Source organism: Limanda limanda, chromosome 7 (assembly GCF_963576545.1).
Source record: "Limanda limanda chromosome 7, fLimLim1.1, whole genome shotgun sequence".
NCBI classification, from domain to species: domain Eukaryota; kingdom Metazoa; phylum Chordata; class Actinopteri; order Pleuronectiformes; family Pleuronectidae; genus Limanda; species Limanda limanda.
The window spans coordinates 9,192,340-9,220,303 of NC_083642.1; the positions used below are offsets into that span (position 1 = coordinate 9,192,340).

At 39.8% G+C, this 27,964-nt stretch overlaps 1 protein-coding gene across 1 annotated transcript; it reads right to left on the reverse strand.

Annotated features, from left to right (window-relative positions):
• Window positions 1-816: 816 nt before the first annotated feature.
• Window positions 817-27,924, reverse strand: nup210 (nucleoporin 210). Its single transcript, XM_061075503.1, has 40 exons — window positions 27,370-27,924; window positions 26,207-26,346; window positions 23,857-23,988; window positions 23,213-23,309; window positions 22,855-23,005; window positions 22,241-22,373; window positions 21,583-21,741; window positions 21,254-21,322; window positions 21,033-21,139; window positions 20,564-20,704; window positions 20,300-20,437; window positions 19,909-20,064; window positions 19,271-19,469; window positions 18,046-18,191; window positions 16,906-17,124; window positions 16,559-16,732; window positions 16,036-16,228; window positions 15,633-15,739; window positions 15,086-15,190; window positions 14,498-14,599; window positions 14,171-14,299; window positions 13,793-13,920; window positions 13,568-13,703; window positions 13,417-13,479; window positions 12,814-12,993; window positions 12,640-12,720; window positions 12,417-12,548; window positions 11,973-12,131; window positions 11,637-11,728; window positions 11,355-11,529; window positions 9,951-10,126; window positions 8,144-8,364; window positions 7,434-7,570; window positions 6,651-6,765; window positions 6,123-6,269; window positions 5,241-5,491; window positions 4,938-5,142; window positions 4,027-4,149; window positions 3,446-3,523; window positions 817-2,068 (listed from the first exon to the last, which is right to left on the reverse strand). Exons 1-40 carry the CDS (start codon window positions 27,558-27,560, stop codon window positions 1,965-1,967), a joined length of 5,691 nt encoding a protein of 1,896 aa, XP_060931486.1. The 5' UTR covers window positions 27,561-27,924; the 3' UTR covers window positions 817-1,964.
• Between the last annotated feature and the right edge of the window lie 40 nt (window positions 27,925-27,964).

Sequence of the window (27,964 nt, forward strand, 5' to 3'; positions counted from 1 at the left end):
AGACAGCCGCAGCCCTGAACCTGTGATGCTCTGCGATTCGTCCACGTTCCACTCGGCTCAGCGGCTCCAGGTTGAGCAGCAGTCGCTGACATGCGGCCAGATGCTGGGGGCATACAAACGAGCTCAGTGACTGGGACCCACCACAGCGCACCCCCGAGCAGTGGCACAGACAGATGGGAGATATTTGATCAGTGGTCAAAGACCTTTAGTCATCCTCGGGGAGCAGGAGAGAACGACACCCCCCCCCCCCACCACCACCACCTCCGTCATACCCCTCTGTTTGTGTGTAATACACAGCCGTGGGATCTGTGTGTGTGTGATGGCTTTTGGATGCATGGGAGTTCAGCCAGTGCCAACACTGACAATCACCAGACTCTATAAATAGGAGCTTTACATTTACACACAAACTCATTTTGTTTCATGTGCTGCAAACAATGCATCTGCTAAAATAATCTTGTTTGAACTATTATACATTGTGAATGGGCAGTTACGTTGGCTTTTGACATGAATTCAATTAAAGTATGTAAATTAATGTGCCACATGTGACTGAAAATGCAGAGCGACATTGATAATACTGAACAGGATAAAAATGAGATGTCTACAAATTGTATTGATGCAAACAATGTGTCAAAGAGAGGAGATAAATGAAATGGCAAATTAATTCAAAGGTACGTTGGGGTAGAAAATTGCAGGACGAGTGAAGAAAGATGATTTCTATTTGTGTGTCTGTTGTGAAGCAGTCTGTTATTTGTCAGTTTACCGTGATTTTGTGAGTTCTAGCTAAATATAAACTTTTCAAAGCAGGAGCATTATACATAAAAGTAAAAACTTTAATTAGCAAAAGGCAAGAGTATATATACACACACAGAAGCAAACACACTTGTGTCTGCATCTTGTGATATGATTGTAAGGCTCTATTATAAACACAAAAACAACACTGAAAACAAATTATAATCACACAAGCACACATTCTTCTCAGTAAAACTGAATTTCAACAGAAAAAAATAAATATTCATTATCAACAAGTCTCTTCAAATACAGAACGGTCTCGTTTAAAACAAAGTCACACTCGTATGTACCAGAAACAACAGCGCTACAGTGAACTCTCTGGAAATGTGGGCAGGTTTAAGTGCAAACAGAAAGAACCAGAAACCAGGCCACATTGTGACTGCTTTTGCAAATGAAGCAACACTGGGATATAAAAAACTGAATAGCTCACATTTTTTAACCGTTTCACATTAATGAATAAGATGGGAGCTGCATGTACAGTGGCTCACAAACTCAGCTATAATAATCGGGAAGTTAGATTCCACGAGAAAATGCCCGAAAAAAACAGATATGAACCAACTGTTTCCAAGTAAGGATTCTGCACATTTGAAGGGTTCATCACAGAAGAGAACGATGAGTTCAGTGGTATTTTCACATAATGTTGAATAACAACAAAATTAAGGAGGGTTTCTGTTCAAAAGAATAACAAAAAAACAACAACACGATCTTCAAGTTGTTTGCTTTCTGTCACATGAGACTGTTGGGCATCCTGAGTTATTTAATTTAACATCAAATGTGTTAAGAAGCACACAAGTTAATTTCAAACACAAACAAAAAAAGCAATTTTTTTCAGCGCAATCTAGTGATTTGTTTTTGAAACATTCCTCAAAAGATATGTAGAACAGAGTGGTCTTGTATAAAACCTTTTTCCATGGCAAGCCACAAAATACAAATGTATAGAGGACACAAAATGTACACACAACGAAAATAGCCCTATTATCATCGTGAAGCTCTTCACGGATTTTCTATTCTCAACAATACTTTTTTTTTTAAAGAATCTGTGCCTAGACGATGGAGTTAAGATTTCGCGGTCATGTCCCACAGCATTCATCCGGAGTGACAGAGGCACATTTAATATGCATTAACAGCCTGTGGTGTTGTACTTGTGAAGAATAGAGAACAGACGGAGAGCTTCATCACGACTTGTAGTCTGGAGAATAGAGCCGCGACCTGGGGCTGCTGTTCGGGTCAGTCCTGTGTAACGTGTGGTTGAAGGAATTTCCTAGTGGAGTGCTGAAACCTGAAAAAGAGAAATATAAATGGAGGTAAATTAAGCATTGACAACAGAATGGGCACATAAGAAATGTTTGTTTAAACATGTCACTGCAAACTTTAATTTCAGCAAATTCACTGTTTTGTGTAAAGGTCATAACAACTCATTTTGTGAAAAGATATTATAATCATAAATGTAAATCAATTAATTGCGCGATAAATTAAAATGAGCGATAATTTTTTGCCGGCTGCAATAAATTCAAATTCAAAGTAACTGGATATCAAAAGTTTTTAATCCGGTGTATCTGCCCTCTCGGCGGATTGGTGTTTTTTTGCCCCAACTGAATTCTTCAAGGCAGCGCGCAGGGTTAGGCATTCAGTTGGTGATGGTTATTATTTCCTGCAGCGCAGCCTTAAAGGCCGAGCTGAGGGCACAATAAGTTAACCCCCTCGTCACGTGTCAGTCACTTGTAGCATTGGTCTCTATGTGGGAGGCGGAGCCCTGGCGTTGCACAGTGCAGAGTGCAGCATGAAAGTCCCGAGAGGAGAAGAGCAAGAGAAAAAACATTTGGAAGAATAAAAAGATGGAGTTGGTGTCTAAGCCGAACTCGACAGCTGCCGTGTGGGAGCAATTCGGCTTCAAACCCAACGGCCGGAGCGAACCAAATAACCTATGCGAGCTGACATGTCTCATTTGTTTGAAAACAATATTGACAAAACGCGGCAATACAACAAACCTGCATCTTCACCTAAAACACAATCACCCGATGCAGTTTTAAGCCACACAAAAAAAACTGCCACTTAAGCCACACAAAGTCAACATGTTGGTATTTCTTGCTCGGAATCTGCAAGACTTAAGAAGCTACAGATTTGCATATGACCTGTTGAGGCATCCGCTTTCAGTCATGTTTTTTGTTGTTAGTTTGCACTTTTTTTGCACAAAGGTCCTAATTGGCAGTTTTGGCTGTATGTCTGAGCCTAATGTTTATTATTTGTTGAAGTGCAATCTGGTTTACATCCTTTTTATTTAGTGTTTAAATTGTATTTATTGTTTTTGGTTGTGTTTGGTTTTTATTCAAGAGCATTTTTGGTTAAAATAATTGTATTTATTGTTTTTGGATGTTTTGTTAATTAATTCTGGATATTTTAAATGTCTTCCAGATGTCCAGTTCCAGTGTTCTTTAAAAATAAAAGTTTATTGATCTTCGAAAGGGTGTACTTGCATTATTATGCCATTATCATTATATAAGTTGAAAATGGTGTCAAAACGGCAATATTATCGCTTATCGCAATAATTTCTGGGGCAATTAATCGCACAGAAAAATGTGTTATCGTGACAGGCCTATCTGTCTGATTGTTTGCTTTAGTGTTTACTGAAGTAGCTGCGGTGGGAGAGGTGTTGTACCTGAGTTGGGTGGTGGCGTCCTCTGGATGAAAGCGGGGTTATAAGTTTGCTCCTTTGGTGAGAACACTGTGTGGAGCACTGCAGAGAATAGAAATGAATTTGAAAACACGTCAACACACTGGAGAGCTCAATGTAAAAAAATAACATCTTGCAAGCCTTGGAATTCCTTAAATTGTGACAAACACAAATAGATCTTGTCATTTAGGACAGTGCTTTATTTTTGAATAAATCTGTTGCCTTCTTTTTGTTACCAGAAACAAACTCAGTCTGCACTGCCTTGAAATACTGTAAGCGCGCATTTTTTTAATTCCTTCATTTTTTAATATAAAGATTGCATTTTTTTAAGGTGACACATTCAAAAACATTCATTATAATGATCGAATATAAAAGCCTGTCTTGTATAGTCCATTCTTAAATAAAGAATGATATAAAATTTTAAATAGCAACAATAAATTCAAACTTTCCCAGTACAATGTTTTTTCATTATAATATAAACTTATTTAGGTGTTTGTTAGTATGACATATCCTCTAACTACCCTGGGCAAACACAGCAATTTTCAAATCAAGTTGAGGTGACGCACCGATGATGATGATGGCAGTACCAGCCATCAGAGCAAACAGGGTGAAGAAGATCATCTGGTAGCAGTTTATGAAGCTGTGCAGGGTGTGGTCCCCCCCCTCCAAGCTAACAACTGGAGCAGCAGCTAATGAGACAGAGCAGTGGAAGAGATAACAGGCTGTCAAAACCTCTTCAAAGTACGGAGAACATACAACACACTAACAAATGTTGGTTACGCCTCACAGGGATAAGGACGCTTGTTACAGTGGTTCTGAAATGGTTTCTGAAAACATGACTTGACTGTCAATGTGCTCATGTCCTACAGAAACAGATTATTGACTGTTTTGATTGGGGATTATGAATTGCCTCACAGGGCCGGATCAAACTTTGTCGACACTACTACGGATATTTCCCCTCCGTTTTTAATCGCTCAAACAAGCATGCCAGGCCAGTAGGTGGCAACAAAGTCTACATCCGGCAAATACCAGAGAAGAACCTGGTTAGCATGCTTAGTGAGCTTAGGTTCAAGTAGCAGACACCTGTGAATGACGGTAATGTTGTGCAGTAATGATAAAATTGGCAGCAGACTTGTAATAAGACCTAGCAGTGCTAACCAAACGCGGAGAAATCAGTATGTAGATGTTGTTGTTTCTTGTACATGGTGGTTTGTAAAAATCTCAGTTTAGAGACTTAAAACACTGATTACGTTTGCACGGGGAGGTCCAAACACTAAGGAAAAAGTTAGTTTTGCTAAATGTCTGCATTTAATCAATGGGAAATGTGAGGATAAATCTAACAATGCTAAATCTGCAATTTATTGTTGGAAAGTCAGTTCAAATTTGTTAAAATTTAATTTTTCTATATAAGGTGACAGGTGACTACTAACATAAACTACACACAAAAGGACTGTGTTCTATTGAAAGGACTTCTGACCTTGCATCACAGCGCTGGGATCCGACACGTGAATCAAAGTGACTGGGATCAGGAGACTCTGGCCTGAGGAAGCGCTGCTTATGGAGATGGAGGCAGACACTGCTGCCTGAGGGTCCACGGCACCGACGGTGAACTTGGAGAAACTGGGAAACTCTTGATGCACCTCCATCTCTTGGACAGCAATGTTGGGAGAAGTAGACACCACCTGAAGACAGAGAAGTAAATCAAACTTTTTTTCTTTAAACGATCATACTATCGGTAAAAATGTAAGAATTAGACATGATATTAAGGGCGCTACGAGACCTCCATGCTGGAAAGGGTTGCAGTGGGGCCGTAGACTGTGAGCTCAGCTGATGGATGAAGGTTTGAGAGCAGCAGCTCAGTCTGGTCTGAGTAGAGGCCCGGCTCCATGGGCAGTTTGGCACTGACTTGTTCCCCAGAGAAAGCACTGCCCTCTAGCCCTGCCTTCACCAGCAGGTTCGTCCTGGACATGCTGAGCACACGGGTCTGCTGGTCAGACATTGGCTGCAAGGTCACGGAACATGCATACAGGCCTGGAGCAATAGAAACGAAAGAGGCAAAGGTGATTGTTCAACATAAAATATTGATGTGTGTATTTAGATAAATGTCTTGTTCAGTTTGTGATTTTAGTGTCTCAGAAAGTTGCAACGAATCTATATTCTAACTCTGTTGTCTTAATTTCTCAATCACAATCTCCCACCAGCACCTCAGTGGGATTCAGCTGAGTGGTTGTAGCCTTGTAATCACACAGTGGATTCCCTCCAGAGATAAGCAAACAACGGGGTTGAAGTCTCAAACCCCAAACACAATTAGACCAGAGCTTTCAAGCAAGAGTGTCCTCAATTCAATATGTCACCCAGACACCTTTTATAGCCCCTACTAAATTCATTCAATGGCCAAAGCAGGTATTGATTATGCTCTTGTAAACAGCATTTACCTGCCCCTCGTGCTGAGCATACATATGAGATCTGTGCCTATGTTCGGTTTTAAAGGGATTTTAAACAGGTGCTTGGTAGGCGAAAATTTAGAGGATGAAACAGAAAAGGAGCGTTCAGTTTATATATTCAACCACTAACTTGTTCAATCAGTATAACGCAGTGGTTGACCATGGTTCATCATGATGAAGGTGATCACCATGAAGGTTTGAATTCAGATGAGTCTTACCAATGTTGGGGTCAAAGCTGATGTGTGTGTCGAAGACATCGTTAGCAGGGAAGTGTATGGCGTCGCTGGTGAAGCTGAGATGGCAGCTGACTAAAGTTTCTGGCTGCAGTTGAGGAATAGCTTCGGTCTGGGCAGGGGAACAGGTTCCTGCAGGGAAGCAGAAACACTTAATATCTGTGCTTCATTACACACATCAGTGCTTTACTGAAGAAAACATTTGATCAACTTTCTTAAAGGATGTATTTTACATTTTCGATAAATGAAAAGATCGGTACCACTCTTAACTCTGTACATTAAATATACAACTAGTCAGATTAAGAACAAAACAATGTTCATATAAGTGAGCTTTAGAGGTATGGCAGGCTAAGCTAATTGGCTTCAGCTTCATATTTACCACACAGATATGAGAACTATTGATCTACTCATCTAATTCTTGGCAGGAAAGCGAAAAGGAGTAGTTTCCAAAATGTAGAACTATTCCTTTAACTACAATTAGTTACAAAAGTATAACTGATAAAGGGTCAGTACCGATGAGGTTGGTTCCACTTTCTCTGGTGTTGAGTAAGACCTTTGTCTCCTTGCCGTTCCTGATGGATGCAGGCTGTGCCGTGGCGGACGTTCTCGTTGCTGCCTCCACTATTATCTACAGAATCACACAGCAACAGGAAATAACCAAACAAGAACATCCATGTGTGTGCTTGTTAAAATCACATTAGAATATACAACCACAACTAATTGTTTACATCAATCACGCCAGACTGTCAGTGAAAGAAACCAATTGAAAGACAGCTGAGTGTTTAATACAACATTACTGCTGCCTTTATCAATGCCGGAGTTTATTTTGTGTTCATGCATATAAGCCCCTTTCTGTTTAAGATTGAATACCACGCAACAGATCTCATCAATTCTCACTCTGCTCAGAGGAAAATATTTGTATCAAATTGGTTTGCATTCAGCTCTCGTGCAGAACGGAGTGGGATACAGTGACACTCCACTGCACGCTCCATCCCGTTTGAGACTAGCAACAGTGGAATAGAAACATGTTGCTGAAACGTGATGGATGCAACAAACACCTGATGTGCTTTAATTCTCGTTATCATGTTGATGATGATTGTTGAGGGGTTGATTCTTTCTCATGCACGGCCAGAGAGAAGAATTTAAATCTCTGGAGAATTTGGAAGTGGAAATAAAGAAAGCCGGGAGGTGTGCCGCATGTAGAATTACTGAACTCTGAACATGCTTCTTTTAGCTCATTCTTCACACCCACAGATAAAAGAAAAAACTGTCAGTCACTATCTACAGAGGACATACCTCTCTGTAGGTTTTCAAAACACCAGGTATTTCATAGTACACGGTGACTGTCCCAGAGTCTCTGGCTACGGCTGCACCACTTCTCGGATCCACCTGAAGAACACCATTAGCTGAGGAGCTCCAAGTACCTTGAGCACCTGCAAAGAAGACAAGATTGTGTCAACTTTAGGACAAGATTTGTACACTCTGCCAAGCTAAAATTGATTGTTAAATGAAAGGTACAAATATAGGGCTCTCTCCTCTGCCAAGAGAAATACTAGAATTACCTTCGACTAAAGATAAAAAGCTGCTTTATCCTTTAATAGAAATTCAATAAAAAGCAGAGCATGACAGATGCTAAGGAAAAACACAGAAGATACACAACTAGATCGTCATCATGAGGGTGCAAGATCGAAAGCCATTTGACGATTAAAGTCAAGATGTTGTTTTCTTTCTTTTCTCAAAATGGCTTTACTTAAAAGTTTGATACACATACACAACACATTTAACACTGATCTCTTTTATAGAAGGGATGGAGAGTTATAGGGTGCTCTGTGTTGAGGGTGATTGGATGGGACAGACAAAATTGTACCCAGTGTATATCGGAGTGTTTTTGTTTTTTGTCCATTTGATGATCTGCATCGATTCATGCTTCTACATTACAATGAAAATGTTTGACACACACATACACAACACATAAGATCTGTTGCGTAAGAATGTAAACCTCTCACCATCTGGGCTGGTTAACTGGGCGACAAAGCAAACTACATCTCCCACCACCAGGCTCTGGGCCTCCTGTGGATAAATAGCATGCTCGACAGCAAGTGGAACGTAGTCTGCGACTCCCATGTTTTCACTGTCCCACACTGCGAGGAGGGTGAAGCCGACGCTGACCGTCCGCACTGTCAGTGTGTGGTTACTGGGCCCAGCCCCAACCTGCACCAGGTCATCTCTGCAGCACAGAACAGAATGACAGCTCTTTAGAATAAGTACCCATTAATATGACCAATTATAATTGATTGTTAAGTGCTACTCCTAAACAGAACCTTTTGAATTATGTCCACATTAACTCATTTGTATGCATTCACTGATGCACGTCACTGCTGCCACATGATTAGCTAACCGAATAATTGCATTGTAGGTGTGTAGGTGTTGCTAATAAGGTCAGTAAGAGTAAACATCAAAACAAATATTATAGAACGCCTGGCAGGTGAATTCCATGAAGGGATAATTAATAATTAAAGTGTTATTTATTCAGGTTATATTTCATTTATACAGTTCATCAATAGAGGTCAAACATGGACGATATTACGTTTTTGTAACCTGATCTAATTTTTCCTCAGATCGTCACTGCTACACTCTGCAGTCAATCCTTGACTGAGTTTGAGTTCAATACGATTAGACAAGCTTAAAATAACCACTCAACATTACATCAAATGCTTAAATGTTTCATATCCTGCTGCAATAGTTCAACATCCATATATATTGTTTTTTATACCTCAAAAAAAAATAACGTCTTTCTCTTCACCTCCATCACCGAAGCATCTGGTGTGAACAAATTAAACCAAAGTGCTTGCCAACATAGACACCAGTAAAATCTCCCCAGCTCCTCTGAGACTCAATAGGATGTAATCACAGGCTGGTTCTCTAAGTCCCAAGACTATCAGCCCTTTACTGCTCGGATTTTGATACTTTCCCCCTAAAATGGTGTGCCAGCACCCGGAGAACAAGGTAATAGAATCAATTTATTGTGCAGACAGACGAGGGAGTCCCTCGTCGGGAGCGTTGCAACGCTCCTCCCCGACATTCCCATTAATTTAGCTCACTCACTCGCTCAGGTGGAAACTACTCAATCTGAAATGAGGAACAGCCCAGTGAATTAATGTTGTGATCTCCATGTAGAGCCTGCCTCTACACCCCGGCATGACCTCAACTAAACCGGCTGTGCGGATATTAGTGCACAAGATCCAAACAAAGAGGAAATATTTAATGTGTCACAGCACCTACAGAGGTAAAGGAAAACATTAGGATTTCCAGAGTTATTGATACGTATATCTAGCATGGATCAATATCATTAAACCAGACAATGTCAAATCATTTTGAAAAATCAACAGTGTCCAGAAACCACATTTTCATTTTTACATTCGGTCTGAAATTCATTTTCTGCTTAGCTGGTGGAGGGTGAATAGCTTGTGGGTTGACATGACTTGTCTGGCAGAATCAGAAATGGAAGTCATTAGGTTACGCAAGGCTGAACGAATGGACCACTCAAAAGAAAGGCCCTGATGCTCTTTCTCTATAAATAGCACACAACAGCAGGATAATGGCTTCTCAACCTTGGGGTACGAAGCAAACCGCAAAACAAATCCTCCTCGCTCCTTACCCCTCTCTAGAAGTCATGTTTCCCTCACAGTTTCACACAGAATGCACAAATCAATGAATGGACAAATTAATGAATGCATAATTATATTGATAAATTACAGCAATTCGGGAAATATAATAGTAAGTGTTGAAGAACCTATAGAATGTGCAACCGACCTGTTTGTGGAAAACGTGAGGTGAGAGCTGGAGCTGTGCAGGGCCTCTCCAGTGCTGGCATGAAAATGGACAATGAAAGTGAGTATTACGCCCAGAGGGAAGGCTTTCAGGCTCTCTCCCGTTTGCGTGTAGAGCACTGGACTGGTACTGAAGCGCACGTAGGACACAGGCACCACCTGAGAAATTAAAAAAGGAACCAGTGTCACATTCGGTAGCTGAAGGGATAATGGTCAGCTGCCATTTCAAGGGTCAATACAACTGTTAAAAATCACAGTGGCCATATAACATAGGACACTAAACATTAGCCCATAGCAGATGCAACACAGCTCGAAGTTTAGTATAAGAGATGGCACAAGGTTACCTTTTGATTTACTGACGACAGTTTCACACAGATACGATATAAAAATCTGACAGAACATATTTTCTTGCTCTCTAGAGGAAATAAAGTGTGCTCTTTTATTTATTTAACCCTCTTTTTTAATAATTCTACTGTGATTCAGAGACAAGCTGCATTTTTAATACAAACCCTAACTTTTCTATTGAACCATTAGATAAAAAGATATAGATCTAGATGAAAACATTCCACTGGTGCATGATGAATCGTTTTTGAATTGCAATCTCAATTCACACTGCTCTTCGATCTCATTTTGACATGACAACAACTCCTCCATTGCTGCAGCAGCAGGGCGATCTGCTGCATCAAACCAAGTGCTTCCTTAAACTGTTACAAGAAATGACAGAACTGTGTTAGACCACGTGATGATTTGTTCAAAGGAAGGCAGGGAAGATTTGAAATAGATCTTATATATCTGTGCTTCATCTTGAGCTCAGCAAAAAAAACTAAAAAAACTTAGTTTTAAATGCCTATCTGCCATGGGGACTATTTTCAATATATTCATTTATTTATTGTGACATTTAGTGGAAATTGCACTTTTAGCTCAACTCAACTGAGCAGCTCTTTGAGTTATATTGTTTTGTTTTTGTGGATGTTTGTCAGTGCATGTCTGTCTTTTCTTTTTGTCTTCTTTTACTTGCCCTAAACCAAATTGCCTTCAAAATTGATAAAGTTGCATTGTTTGGTAAATAAAAAGTGAGTCAGATAGATTATGAAATTCCGCTGCTTTGTGCAACTTAAAATCAGTTGGTCACTCTCACTAGCATATTGGTAGTCGGTAGCGCCACAGACTGATCACGGGGAAGAATAAGTAAATGTTCCTCTGCTCCTTAGCTCTGCAGAACATATACTCATGTATTCTAATTGTTGCATCATAAGTTAGTGTTAAACCCAGTGGCTTATCAGAGATGCATTAAAATGGATTTAATAGTCAGTATCTGTGGGATACTACTTTTAAAACAAAAAATAAATCTAAAAGACTTCTCATACAGTGGCACTGAGAAACTGACCTTCACAGCAAGGATGAGAGTTTGATTGACGCCAAAGGTCTCCTGTGATGTGACCATCAGAGAGGAGATACCAGTCAGAGAGCCAGAGGAGAGAAGGCCCTGATCATCCACTTGAGCTGTAACAAGGTGGTCGGGGGAGTTCAGCATTCGATAAGAGATTGCACCCACACCATCCCTGTCAGAAAGGAAAAACATCACATTCAGGTTTCTCTAAGTGGTGCAAATGTTTCTGACATTTTTAACCATGCAATTACAGCATCTTGCAGCAAAGGGGTAACTCACCTGTTTGTTTGGAGCACAAGGTTAGAGTTCGGAGCCATTAGATACTCCCCAGCCTCGACTTCAGGGTTAAGCATGTGCAGCTTATCATAGACCTTGATCAAAGCGAAATGTCGAAACTCCCAATTATTAGAGGGTTTTATTCAATCTTTCATGTTTTGACACTTATGAATGCATTCAGCTCCAACTTATCTGCCGTCTTATCACTTAACATAGTTAACAACTCCAGATATTGCAAAGCTCAGCAACTTCAACAATCTGCTGCCTTCAATGTTGATGCAATGTTTAATCTGCTTTTTTCAGTTATATGCCCAGTAAGTTGTAGCCACAGTGCTGTACCTGGATCTGGATTTCATATTTGAGCTCCTGAAGCTTCCCAAACAGCTGCCCAGCCGCTTGGTCAGTAACTCTGAGCACCACCTTCAGCCCTGTCCTCCCTCTAGTTCTTCCAGTCACCCTCATGCCAAAGTTGTGTTCTGACTGGAGCTCCACGTTAGCCTGAAGGAGACAGGCACCAATATGAGAATGGCAAAAATAGCAGCAGCAAATCAAATAAAAAAAGACAAGAGTGATGAGGAAGCAGGGACAAGGCAGAAGCTGACAAGGAAGCTGAGACAAGGCAGATGCTGGTTCTTAATCATGCTGTTATGCAGGGACAGCACATCTTAAGTCAATTTGATAAAAGAATCAAGGGAACAACAGGAACCAAAAATAGGAATGGCCGAGTGGCAGGAAGTGTATTTGACGTCAAATACAGGAGTAAAAACCCTGAGTGCCGGGTACCTCAATGTGTCTCGACTCCACATCCAGGATGTCTCTCTTGGTGGTGGACCAGTGGAATGTCAGCCCAGGCAAAGCATTGCCAAAGGAGAAGGGTGTTAGACTATTGGTCAGACCCATCACATATACAGGCATCTGGAAAAAGAAACAAACTTTGAGTACAATATCACTGAGAGAGAATTTGTTTTTCCCGGCAGTATTATTGGAAAAAATCTAAAAATCATACCTGTGCTCCTGTCTTCATTCTTGTGATGGGTGCTCTGATGCGAATGCCTGTCAGATGCACAACCTCAACTTCCACTTGATCCTGGAAGAAGACAATGAACACATCATCTGTAAAAATTCAGCCAAACATTTGTCCACATCACATACACACACACATGCATATATACACACACACCTGAGACACGACAACCAGCTTCCCACTTTCGGCATCAACAGCTTGGACCAGTCCAGTCACGGTGACGTTACCAATGGCAACTCCTCTGACATGGCCCATGCCGTTAACAGAAGCCATCTCTTCATTGGAAATTGAGAAGAGGATATTGGACTGAGGCTGAGGGCCTCCCTCAGATGTGATCTGTAAATGAAAGGAGGAATGAAAAGGAAAGGCATTGATTGAGAAAACAGACAGAGGAGAGAGACAGCGACAGACTAGTCAGAGCATTCATCAATGAACAGTTCAATTACTATTTGCTGTAAGCGATTATACTTTGTGTATTAAACTACTCAAGATAATGAAATTGGAAATTCAACAGAAATAATGTGCAGTGCATGTGTGTTATTAAGTTTAATGTTCAGCAATTAGGATGCTTCTTGGAAAGATGGTGAATGATTTGTAATTAGGGCAAGAGTTGAAGCAAATGAAAGAAAGCTGGATGTTAAAACCAGGAACAATTTGGCTAATGTCATCTTCCAGAAAAGTCCTGGCAGATGCTCTATTGAAAGATAAACAGAGGCCAGCTGTTTCAAAACAGAGCCTCAGTGTCAATGTTGTACAAACCTGCATCATTGCTCCAATTAGCAGAGTGATTTTCCTTGGGAGGAGTTTGAATGGTGGGAATACCTACAAGTTAGAAAACAAAGTTTCAATACCTGCAGCATATGCAAGAGTCCCAATTTGAACTGTTTTAGAAAGTAACACAAGTGCATACCTCAATTTGCTGAGGCGGGGATGATATCTTTTTCCCATTTTTATCCATGACAACAGCCGACAGAGTGGTCTGACCAATAGAAACACCTTTTACCAGGAAGACGGCTGTATCGTTCTCTGCAGACTCTGCTAATGGCCTGCAAAAAAAGAATAAATAAAAAGACATTCAAAAAACTGAATTAAATTGAGTTAAGTTATTTAATCTTTTAGCAGTCCCATTACTCACGCTAAGGAAACTATCGCAGAAGCCGCCTTGAGTTTTAGATTCATGAAACGAAAATAGCTGGCCGGGAAGGGCTTCTTGTTATCGTCCAAGACTCTGACATATGCTCTCACAGATTTACTAATCTCCACCTGTGATGGAAATAAATGACACCCATCATTAGGAAAATAATAATTTTGGTTTACAAGCAGGGCAAACCTTGTGATACCACTTCAAGACAGACCATCTCTCATGAAAATTGAGAAGGGGAATATGAGGAGAGGACACCCATATTCATGTCACTGAGGTATTTCAGAAATGTGTGGTTCTGATAATAGGGATCAACTAGTCAAGCAGTGCCTTGACCTACAAAGATTAAGGATCATGGGGATAAAAACTGACCTTGTCAACCACTCTCACATAAACCTCCAGGATGTCAGAAACGTGTACTGTGGCTTCGGCAGGTGCTGGAAAAGCCAGACATAGGTCGTGAACCATCACCTTCACCACTCCTGGGTGATCGGGAGAGACCTGAGCAGACACAGAAAATCAAAGGAAATCTCAATTCTCTGCATTCAACGGGGTGATTTTGAGCACTGATGTATTTATATATTATCCACCTAAGGAAAACAATCATAAGGTTTCTTTAAAATTACAATTGTTTTAATCCTGATGTGTATTCCCCAGAACTAATCCCTCACAGATCACAGTCCAGATGTTTCTTCTTACCTGAGCTGCTCCTTGGGTTTCTTGGAAGACCACATCCACAATACCATTAACACTGGTATTGACAAAAAAGTGTCCCGAACCCTCTCGCAGGGCTAGACTCGCCTGCAAGACAAAATACATCACTGCATTGTGAAAGTGCTGAACATGAATGGAATGACTCAAATAACTGCATATCCCATAACTGAGGAAAAACTGTTCCAGTTCATGGTCATGTTTGTGTGACATCAAAGAGGCCCTCTGCCCACACTCGCTCTGTAAAATCCTCTTACACAGGTCACTAGCTGTTATTTAACCCCTGCACCTGCCAAACACTGCTCTCATATCACATAGGATTAGCAGAGGGAGGCCCACAGAGCAAAGTTTCCACTGTGACTGGTGCAATGCATATTAGGATTTGAATTATTTTTTATTAATGGAGGTAAAATTTGAAAGGTAAAAAATTCCCAGCAGAGTAGTCTGAATACTAAAACTCAATATGTAAAATACAGCTATACCTTTGGTAAAACAACAGTTTGTGTCAGTGCTCACACTTGTAATATTGCAGGCACATGTATGCAAGACCACAACACTGATGATTTGGTCTCTTACCCGCACATCCGGATGGTTGTATATCGTCACTGCGTCTGGAGAAACTTTCACATCTTCAACTAACAGGAGCTCCAGAGTGGCAGAGACAGGGGTCAAGGGGTCATACTGTGCAGAGAAGGAAGAGGGGTTGAGTCAAGATTAGTGCTATGGCTGCAAGTGCAATTATTATGTCAACTGAATATACAGTGTGCTGGTCCTGCCTCAGTATTAACCAACATCTGAGGAGCATGAATGGAAATGCTAAGCAAGTTGAAACTAGAAAAAAAAAGCATTATAACAAACAGTAGGAGCGTATCTGTATGTGAACCACCTATATATATATATATATATATATATATATATATATATATATATATATATATATATATATATATATATAAAAAATCTAATAAATAAATAACCTTTATTTAATCAGGTTATCTAATTGAGCCCATGGGTTAGGGTTTAAACTGTGATTGTTTTGAATAATGTTTCATTTAGCTGCTTCTGCTTTTAAAGAGGAAGTAAAAAATGTTTTTTTGCTGGTAGAGTCATTGTTTTCACTTACCGGACTGGGAACATTGGCTGCAGCGAGATGTGAAACCTGGTAACCCAGAGCTGTTACTGTAATCGCAGCAATGCCGGTCTGCTGATGGACAAGGACTGTCTGACGTCCTGTCAAAGATGACAAAGAAAATAATAATTACATGAACCAACCTTTTTGCTAGCACCAATCTATAAAAATACACAAGAACCACAATGGAAATTCATTCCCAGTGACAGGTCAATGTATAACTCTCCATCTGCTGCCAATGTCTCAGTATCAAATCCTGTCACAGCTTTTTTTCCTCCAGTTTTTGCTTCATTATTTTCCAAATGTCTACAAAACATATTTAATTCAAGCCAACAACCAACTCAAAAAGGAAAGAAATGCAAGCCAAACAGGTTTGTGCCTCGTGGTGATGCTTTACCATGAAGTTTCATCTGTGTGTTGCCATCCTTGAACAGCTGAAGCTCCATAGGCATTGTGGGTTCAATACTGGCCAGCGACACTTTAGACGATTCCCACAACACGCTCAGAGAGCTGAAGTTGTCGAACTTCCTTCCTTGTTGATCAAAAGCAGCCAAGTCCAAAATAGGGTTACGGTAATTTGACACAGGGACCTACGAAAAAATAATGTTACATGAAAAAGTAAACATTTTACTAAAATTATGAGGCTCAAGACTAAGCTATGGCAACTTTCAATAACTAATTTGTTTTACTACAATACCAAATAAAATGTAGCTATGCATTTCTCTAAGGGTAGCTGTTGATTTCTTCAAATGGCAGGTATCTAATTAAAACAAAACTGGCTCCCCCCTTTCAAAACAAAATTCCAGTGTCAACAGCTATGGATAAACTTAAATAATCACAGTAGAACAAATACCAGTATAAAAAACTAAGCTAAATGTACACAGGTTGGTGACCATTGTTACATCACATCAGATTCATACCACTTGTTTGTTCTGCTGCAGCAGCGGGCAGGTCAGGTCCAGCTGGGGGCTGGTATACACCGGGACCAAGGTGAGGCGAGACGGAGGAGCACATACAAACTTGACCTTTGCCGGCTCCACAGCAGGATAAGGATTGGTTACACTGGCCTTGTTCCCGACCATCACCTCCAGCACCTGAAACATTTAGAATGACAAATCAGTTAAGAGCTGGTGACAAGGACACAGCCATATGCATTAATGATTAGCTATTGTATTTAATCTTAAAGTTAAAGAAATTAAGTTATTGAATCTGACAATGCAATACTTTATTTGATGAATAGAAACAGCATGATGTTAGTGGACCCCACCTGCTCTCCAAGGACCCTGCATGTTGCTCTGACCCAGTGCTGGTTATAGTTGTGAGATGAAGGACTGGTCAGAGTCAGGGTCACTCTGGCCTCATCCTCAGCAGCCAAGTTGCAGAAGAACTTTGAGGGCTCTAAAACCCAAGGGCGTGGCCCGCCCTCGAACAACATGTCTTTAGATGATCCCAGAGTCACCACAGCAACAGATACAGGGTCAATAGCCTGCCAAATAACATTTTTTTTATAAAATGCAATACTTAATGCAGTTACACACAGACACACAGAGACACTTCAGGAAGACATGCTTTTAGAGACAGCTTTTAGTGACCAAAATGTAATAACACAAAAGATATTTCAAATATAAATGAAAGCACATAATGGTTATTCTAACATCAAGAGGAACTTGGCTGAGGGAACGTTAAGGTTATACACAGCTGAGAAACAAAAATGGGTCACCCTTTAGCCGCCAGAAACATCACACTATGATAGCATGTCTATCCTATAAAACACAATCAAGTGATTTAGCTACAAAGCCCAAGAAGGGACATCAAACAGCACCTTACTTTATACTAAATATAATTTGCATGAAAACCAAAGCTACTTTTATCTGTGGTTCAAGAAAGATTAAAAAAAAATTAATGACAGGAGATTTGATCACCTCATCATACTTTGGAATTTAATGCTCCGCCACGACAGTTGAAGTCAAATTAAATCCTCTACAGTATTATCACCCAAGCATAAAAAGCATATCAGTGTGGCAAGTGTATAATGCATAATTAAATGCATGGAGCACAGAGAAAACCCAGTGGGAGAACATTTCTACACTCACTGATCATTGCAATTCAGCTTTGACTGTAAGGGGAGACTGTGTGTATGGATTTTAAGTGTGTGCACGAGTGAGTTTGTTTCCTTATAGAAGACAACGGCTAATTGGTGCTTTAAGACTAGTTGAAGGATTAAAAGCAAATCTCAAAACAAAGACTATTACACTTTACAGCTGCCCCACGGCATTAAAAATCTGAGGTAGACAATTAAATATACAACAAGAAATCCCAAAAGGAAATTAGCAGTTGGACATGAACTGGAGAGGCCTCAAAGTTAATGGTGAGCAAGATCCTGGAAAGACAAGACCTGTGGACTCACTTTGAGAGGAAGATAGGCAGCAATGGTGATCTTGGCACTGAGGTGAACGTTGCCATGGGTGTAGCTGACAGTAAGCATGGTATACCCAGGAGCCAGGGCCTTGGCTCTCACCCCACTGCAGTGGCCCTCGCCTGGGGTCAACCTCCCTGGATCAGGAGAAAGAGGAAGTCAAAAACTTAGCATGAGATATATATACAATTTTCCATTAATTATCTACATTATGGTGGCCCAATATATTCCAAGTGTCATAATGAACCAAAAAAAATGCAGTTCACATAATAACAAAATAGATCTTTAAGTAAGTGTTTTGCTCCTTTTATTCCTTGCACGGCTGTCTGCTATTTGCCTCATGCTCGCTCAGTCTCACCCTCATTTAGCATTTTAATGTCCACGCAGACCTCCTTGTATCAACTGCAGATGTGTGCATGGCCGTGAGTGGAATTCAATGCAGTTCTCACACACGAGAACTTATCTTTCAATTAACTCTCTTGTCTGTGTAAGTGTCACTCAGAGCGAGCTGCACCCGTGCTACCACTACAGATTGAATCAATTTTGTGAGAAACACTGAATAACCAGACATCCTATTTTCACTTCCTGTCCTAAACCTCACAGAAAATACTCATTGGTCCCAGCCAAATCTTCTGATTAATAATAATATATTTCAGAATGAAGGCCACTAACAAAAGAACTTTCAAAGAGATACATTTTGTAAAATGAGTCTGAAAGCCTTAAATAATTGAAACTACTCAGTGTAGAGGATTTTGCCCAAAAGGTTTGTAATCACAGTCGTCTGTGTTACCCTTTGAATTACTAATACAGATTACAGTTTTTGTTATATCTTTAATATTCTTTCTGTGATATGAAACTGCAAGAGGAAATGTAAAGCTTGGGGAAATGACTGTAATAACTTATGTTTTTTATGAGAGTTACAACTGTAACAGCTAACACTGAACAAAAGGCCTGTAACAATGTAAGTAGACTACATATATTATTAATCAATTATCGAACTGACCTCCATATAACCAACCATCAGTCCAGCATGGTTGAATAAACCTCTCCCACAAATTATTTTCCTGCCAATCTATGGTTCAAACAACCATCCCCTGGCCGGGAGTCATGACCCTCACTGACACTAAACACACTGATTAATGAATGAGTCCTTCGAGTTATGACCCTCACTGAACGCTCTTCAACGTGGGCTGAATGAATGAATGAATGAACTCACCCTCCATCAGCTCAAAGACTCCCTGGCTCTCCTCCTCAACCTGCAGGTCAAAGTGGGAGCAGTCGCTCAACATAACCCGCTCTGTCTCGGCCTCCTCCAGCAGCCCGAAAATTCTGAGAGGCAGATCCAAAACCACACCCACTGTGGCCTCGACTCGGCAGGGAGCGAAGTCCATGGCCAAAGGGTCAACAACAAATATCTAAAGGGGAAAAAGAATAGGGGAAAATTACTCCATACCACTAATTAATTAGCTAAAACTCTGCTTCTTGAATGTGGGGGTGGGGTTTTATCAGAATATTATAATTATAATGACATATCAACCCACTGTTATTGGTTCCTCATGTTAAGTCCCATCACTCATAATAGGAAACCACTTGGAAATATTACTTTTGAGAGCTTTAAAAGTGAACAAACAAGGTCAACAACGTCTGTAGATCCAACAATATGCCTCTTAACATACATACTAGGAGAATATTTGTTTTTAGTCTGAACAAAAAAATGAATTAGGCCTCCTTTCATTCCTCTGGTTTATAATAAAGATTTCAAAACAGAAAAAAACAATAAAGAATAATCACTATAGCTTCCGTAATAATATATAACAGGTGTGTTATAATGTGATAGAATCCATGTCAACTTACCTTCATTTGGCCAAAGTGTAGTGGGTTACGTAGATCATGAGCGTAAACTACACTCACACCAATGTCACTGACTGTTGTCATCACTCCTTTCACGGTCACTGTGGCGACAGCTTTATTAGAGGAAGACCAGCTAAAGTTTCCACTCCCTCCGGTCGCCTGTCACAAGCAACAGAGAAAAGGAATTATTAAGTGTACCAGAATGACACCTTCCATTCTTGATCTACCATTCAGACCCAGTGGTAAAATGAAAAAAAGCCTTAATTGAGACGGAATTTGTATTAATTAGTAAAAACAGTCTCATACAGAAGGTGTCCAATGATTTACACTTCTGCCTTTTGTAAGATCATTCAAGAACCAAGTTTCTTTTATGTTCCGAAAAAGAAGTGACTACCTTGACTATGTACTGGTATGCTCCAACCTTGGGCTGCCATGGAAATGTGAGAATACTGGGACTCAGAATTATTGGGTCATAGATCTCCACATCCTGTTCGTTGTGGACCGGGTTGGCGAGAGCGTGGACACTTCCACTCTGAAACAGAACAAAAGCCACAGGAACTGGTCAAGCTCGAGCGGACGAAATGGGAACAAGGTAAATGCAGTAATGATGCTCAAAATGAAACAGAGCCTGCTGGGATAACATCGCAGTTTGACTCACTTCATCCACAACAGATTTTAGGGTTGCATCAATGAGAGTGAGGCCTTCTTTGAGCGCTCGGACATGATGGTATGATCCATTCAGAGACGAATCCAGAAGTTCAAAGTACTCCGAAGGAAAGCCACTGACAATACGGACATTCTGCAAAATCAAAATAAACCACAAAGATGTGTTAACTAACGCTATAAGCTTTGAATCGCTGCAGATAGATGACCGTTTTCAAACTTTTACAAACTGTAATGTTATTTTATAAGCATAAAAATGTGGGTAACAGTAGGCGAGAGGACAGGTCTGGACAGGCTACCAGCATATGAGAAAATCAAGCAAGAAAAAACAATTTTTACTTTTGATTTTATCATCACAATGCTGGTCAGAGTGCGTGACATACTCATTTTCTTATTACACAAACACATACATACAAGTGACATTATTCTAATTTAACTTGGTGATTTTCCTGAAGCACACTTACATCAGAGAGGTAAATTTTGTTGCCAGACTTATCAAACACTTCGATGGAGATATCATATATTCGGCCTGTTTCTAGAACCCAGCTGTCTCCAGGATGAATTTTAAAACCTAAAAGAATTTAAAGAGAAAGAAACTGGATGAGTGTTTTATAAAAATAATAAATAAAGAATTCACTTAAAAATATGTCTCATTATGTTATTAACAGAAGTGCTAAAAACAAACCTAGGTAGCCTGGTTCTACTACAAACAGAGTGCTGTTGGGTAGGCGGGACACTCCTTGCATCCGAAGACCTGAAGAGATTTCACTAAGGAAATTAAGTCGGACACATTCAGTGATAATGACACCTCAAAAGTTTGTGATTTTTAGCAAAAAAAATTTCTATTCTAAAACTGCTCCTAGTATTTTTAATCAGATTATCTACACTTAAAAGTATTAGTGTAAAAACACTTGAAATCAACACATATTTAGTCAACTGAAAATGTCATGGCAAAGTGCATAACATTACAACAAATCTAAACCTTGAGATAAGTGTGATTTGTCAGAAGGATACTCTTATGATCCAGCACCACGTTGATGTGTCCCAGCTGAATGGCTGTGACTGTGGAGGTGCTCCGTTCCAGACTGGACACAGCAACATCTGGGTTTCCATTAGGGCCGACCACACTGTTCTGCAGGTGCAGCTCATACTGATCACAAGGCATAGAGAGCTCTGGACAAACACAACACAAACATCCATCAACTTAAGAGATGGCCTTTCTGCACTAAGGAGAGATTTGAATTTGAAAAGGAAATAGGACATCTGTTCCGCTCAGCTGGTCACACTGATTGACGTCAATGATAAAATTCTTTCCGTCGAACACGGATGTTTTCGGTGCTTTTTGATTGTAAGTAGGATTACTACTACTGGACTGACTTGTTTTAAAGAATGTGGTCAGGGAAGAACACATTCAATTTTGGTGCAGATCCAGGATTTTTTTCATATACATGTTATAATTAGGAGAGTAATTGTGTGTGCAATTTGTTGCAGCTTGATTGAATTTAAGAAACATGTTGGGCCTTAACGTCAGTATGCCCTCTACTGAAAGCCATTACAGTTACATATTAAAGGCTGTCAACTCATGCTAGTGCTGGAAGCTTCTTAAAGCAGCGTAATTCAAAGCATAACAACAGTTAAAGCTCATGTAAAATGATAGACTTTAGAGTCAGACCTGCGATGGAGCCCTGTCTTATCTTCAAGACTTTGTATCGGATGGAAGTTCCCGCCAACAAGTAGACATCATGTGCAGGGCTCAGCAGGATGTTCTCTAAAATCAGCAGTCGCACCTCAGCAGCACCCACATCCTGTGAAACAGAAGCCGTAGTTACAGAGCAACACAGCTTCAGCTTCCTGTCTAAACAAACCACGATGAAAAGGTTTGGAGTGCTCAAAAATAATAGCTGAAATCATACCAACAAATCTAAACTGTTGTTTTTAAAGAGAGATTATATATGATTACTTAAAATAAAATTTCTCACAAGCTTATTTTGTTCGAAGATAAAAGGTTCTCCTGATGAAAAGAAATGTGATCAACAAATTCCTTGACAAGACATAACTACAACTTAACTGTCATTACTGCTGTGTCATCTTACATAAAAGGCACATAAAAGGCAGGAAGGAGCCATGACTATTGTGCAGCAGACTTTTGCTTTTTTAAGTCTGCATCTCAGGAGATGAGCTATCGCCGGTTTATTCAGAACTTATTCTGAATTATTTTTCTTTTACAAATAGACAAAAAAATAAAAATTAAATAAATATAATGGTTTGTAGCACTTAGCGGCTTACCTTGTATAATGGCTCTTGTATTTTGGCTTTCAACTTAGCATGTCCTGTTTTCATTCCTGACACCAAAATAATATCGCCCTGTTTCCCAACGCGCTCCATTTCAGATATGTAACCAGGGGGCTTGTACGTGGACTCAGAGAATTTAAGTACCCTTGAGAAGAAAAAAAGAGACAGATTAGAAAATACACTACAAACCTAGACATTATATCTGACCTTAAGAATTATTATTTCCAGAGGTGGAGGGTATATCAGAGTCGGGAGAAACATTACTTGTCAACTTCTGGTTTGCTATAGAATATTTCATTAAACCTGGCTCGTCAGTAGAGTTTGAAAGATGGATTAAGACAATAAATCTTACCGTAATGAATTGTAAGAGTCAGAAAATCCATTCACATCTACATCTTTCACTAAGGTCCAGTCAAACACTAGACCTGCGAGAGTGCTGAAGGTGTTTCCTGTTGAATGAAAAATAAGTTAAGCATGAAATCTTAAATATTTCCATAGAAAAGTTTCAACGTGTAATATAAGCCTGGGGTCACTACTGCATGTTGGAGAGTATAATGGAAGCTGAGCACAAAGCTCCTGGGAGGCAAATTAGTTTAAACAAAACCAATAGGCATTTCATTAAAGGAAGCAGGCCGTCCATCTGCAATCTAATCCAAGAAATCTAAAATGCACTTTTTAGGCCAAAGCAAACAAAAACAAAACACCAGGCCCCTGAAGCCATCATCAGAAAGAATCAGGCTGGAGCTACAGCTCATTAAATTAAGTGTGTTTGCCCTAAATGGAACCAGTCGAACAGAACAAACAAAGCTACCACCGGTTGCAGCCGGAGGGAAAAGAAAATGCTGCCTAGAGCCAGTTCAGTCATTAGGCTGAGAAGTCTTTAGAGAAGCAAATAAACAATAGGATGTGGACTGCTTACAGAATCATAATGGAGTAATATCACAAGTGTAAAAGAGAAAATTTAACACAAGCAGCCAATAAGCTTGTATAAGACACCTTCAGAGTCCAGTGCTTGTATTTTGAGAGCCAGTGGTGAGTCCTCGAGATGGAGTTCGCGGGTGGTCGATACTATTTGTATCTCACTGATGATGTCGACGATAGCATCACAGCGCAGTAATTGTCCTGTAACTGCAAGTGGAAGAAGGAACAAAACATTAACATACATGTAAACGATAAATGCTTCACTTTCTCTTAAAGGTTCAGTGTGTAGAATTTAGTGACATCTAGAGGTGAAGTTGCATTTTGCAGCTAAATACCCCCATTTTACACACTGAACCTTTAAGAAGAAAAGGCGAAGAAGATATTCAAGATATTCTAAAGGAACAATGTTTATTGAGACACAGAAATCTACTTCCTGATAAAACCACTTTATTATGAGTATACGGAAATGACAACGGAGATTAAAAGCTCCAAAGCTTCCTCTGCTCTTAGTAGACTGTACTCTGCGCTCAATCAAGTCAAATGTGTCTTTCCTGGTTCGCTAAGAGGGCTGTTGCATGAAAGACAGCTTACATGAGATTATGTTTTGATAAACCTATAACAGCTGGAGCGAGTTCGGCCTCATTCAAAGGTCAATGACAGTGGACTGAAAAGATTTTATTATAACATAGAGCATTTTGAGACAGATCTGGAAGGAACAATGTGTCTGATTATCCCGATTACAAAGCAATTGCTCACAACTGCTGGTCGTCCCTGACAGGCCTACTGGGCCACGGGCAGCAGATGACATAAAGCATTCTGTCCCACAAATATGTGTGTATATTTTTGTGTGTCTGTGATTATTTGGCACGATACTATCAAATTGTATTTTTCTTGAAATTTTCAGGTATAATTTCTGCTAATTTCATCTGAAACCATTTGAAAATATTATAGTGAACTTTTCAGATTTTCCATTCTTTGAGATTATTCACCAGCAGATTTTGATCATAGTTGGTATAACAGGCCTGATATGACTATACTCATACTGTAAACTCTATACTTATATAACCTGTTGTTGCTGTAGCTACTATTAGCTTTGAGAACTCCATTGTTGTGTTTATTAGTTGTTCATATTATAGGACAGTTAAACAATGTGGCCTTCAAACAAGTCAGTGATTCTGAAACTGAAAGAAAAAGCTCCTGGAGGTTCTGGCAACTACAAAATTAACACGTGGTGAGAAAAAATAAATCAAAAACTTTTGTGGTAATGACCACAAGCAAATTAAATTCAAATTAAGTGTCCTACTATAACTGATAAGAGCACAGGCTGATATGCAAAACTGGCCTTGGGCAGCATCAAACCTACCGACCAGTTCCCTTATTCAATAATATGATGTGCATGCGACCCAAGGACATCATAACCGATTAAAGTTAATTATATAAACAGTCTCAGAGGTTATTACAACTTTGAGCTTATCTGCTTATGAAAGCAACATTATTGCCTCAGTTGCAGTTGATTCTCAGCAACAAAAAAACAAAATAACATAAATAAATGTTAATTCCAATAACAAAATCATTCCCGGGTACTTTAACTATCTGTATAATACTACTACTAATTAGGGATGGGAATTGGCAAAAATGTGACGATTCAATAGTATTGCGATATTTGGGCCACGATTCAATAGTATTGCGATTCTGCGATATACTGCAAGTATTGCCATTCGATTCTGCGATATATTGCGATTCATGTCCCCCATATTATTCAAAGGCATTACAAAAAGTGAGGAAAATAAGACTGCTCAACTAACTTCAAATGTCACATTTAATTATGTGAACAACATTGTCTTCTACACATTAACTGAAATGCAAAAACTAAGAAAGGGTAGTGCAAAAACTTTGTCTTTGAACATTCAGGACACAGGACCTTTGTAATTATTTTCTGAATAGGAGACCTCTCACATGAACACTGAGCTCCCAGCACATAACTTACAATTATTTAAATACAATACAGTAACATAAAGCAGACATAATAGAGTAACATAGACCTGAGAATAATCATATAAATAAGAGTAACCTAGAGCTTCAATCAAATTGAGAAAAATAAACAAGTACTAAACTCTGAAACTCTCCTCGTCATGCTTTGCCAGCCAGGGGCTGTTACATATATAATTGTAAATAAAGTTTTTTTTTTTTTTTTTTTTTTTTAAATATTGCAATACTTTGTGCTACAGTATCGATATAATCGCGGGCGCAAAATACCGCGATACTGAACAGAATCAAATTTTTCCCCCACCACTTCTACTACTAATAATAATAATAATAATAAGTAGTAGTTCCCAACATTTTGGGGTTTTGATTTCCTAATCATCTTTTCCTGTATGAGCTACTTGAGTTGATTAATTGTTGGATATGTCGTCACTGTACTTACCGACATCTTCAGCCAGAATGATGCTGGTCAGTCTGGAGGGCTGCGTGGACAGAGCCTGGAGAACCGCTCTCCTGGAGCAGCCGCTGCCACTCACCTCATCCACAGCCTGGATACTTGCCACCTCTGGTCTTGTGGACGACCTGGAAGGAAATGACCACAAACAACGATGTAGTTTGAACTGTTCATCCTAAAAACATTGAGTTGAAGCTTTACTGCAGACTTAAAATAAATGTCAGATAAAGATACAATGTAATGAAAAGAGAAACAATTCCAGTCTATGTTGGATTTGTTTAGTTTCACTTACATTTTTATACATTGCATGTTTCCTATTCTTGCTTTCCCTATTTGCTGCTTTAACACGGCAGATTTCCCCATTGTTGGACGAATAAAGGATTATATCATCTTAAAACCAATATCGCCTGATTTGACTATTTGTAACTTCTTGAATAATTTCCGCTCATCCTTAATTAAGTCAGAGGGAAATACACTGATACAAACGTTTACATGATTATTGATTTGCTTAGAAATGTTAGAAAAGTAATATACACCTACACCATCTTCCAAAAATATTACCAATGTACAGTAAACCACAGACCACTTTGGATTTTCCTGTCAAACGTTCTAAACATGTATTTTAATAATTATCATATATTGCAGTAGTCATGATTATCCATATGACCCAATAATCAACAATGTAATCTTGATCTACTTTCCAGCCATAATCGCTCTGCCCTAATTAATTTTAGATTTACACTACCGTTCAAAAGTTTGGGGTCACTTAGAAATGTCCTTAATTTTCAAAGAAAAGCACTGTTTTTTTCAATGAAGATAACATTAAAATTAATCAGAAATACACTCTATACATTTTAAATGTGGTAAATTAATATTCTAGGTGGAAAGGTCTGGTTTTTAATGAAATATCTACATAGGTGTATAGATGTGAAGTTTACATGAGGGTTATTACTTTATTGGAAATGTAATAAACACCCACAACTTCCTCCAGGGAATACAATCCCTGTACAGGAGCCTGCAGATTAATTCACCTGTAAGTCTAACGGTGTAGTTCGGTGGTCTTAAGCCCCACACGACCATGAGGTCACTACACAGTTAACAGTAGAACATGTGACCCTCCTGCACCAGATCCCCCCCCATGCTTCACTCACCATCTGTAGCAGCCTTCAGTGGTTTCCAGGGTGAAGTTGATCCTGGTGCTCCTGGTGAGCGGCAGCAGCACTTTGGGGATGTTTAACTTGGAGCTGCCGTTCACTTCACACACACTTATTATTAATATTAATAATAATAATGATAATAACGTGGAGGAGGAGGACAGCAGCGACACACACGACCGAGTCATTTCCGCTTCTGGAGTCTACGCGGGTTTATTGGCTGAGAGACCGACGTTGGGTGAATGAATGAATGAATGAATGAAAGATGCATGAAAGGAGGATATAAAGAAAGGAATAAGCGAGCTAGCTAAAACTTCCTACGTCACATGAAGTTAGCAGCAGCTTCAAAGTCTCCGGTGACTTCCGGTGAGCGGCCACATGACGGAGACAGGATCCGTGTCCTCACTTGTCCTCTTGTCCGCTTGTGGCCCCCCCCCCTCCTCCCGGGCGGCTTCCACACACTCGGCGGGTTAGGAGCCTGACAGCCGCCGGTTCCTGCGTCACTGCTAGCGGTTAGCACGTTAGCACGTTAGCAGGCTAAAGCTACACACAAGCATGTTTGCTACAAATACCCGCCATTAGTGATAATTGG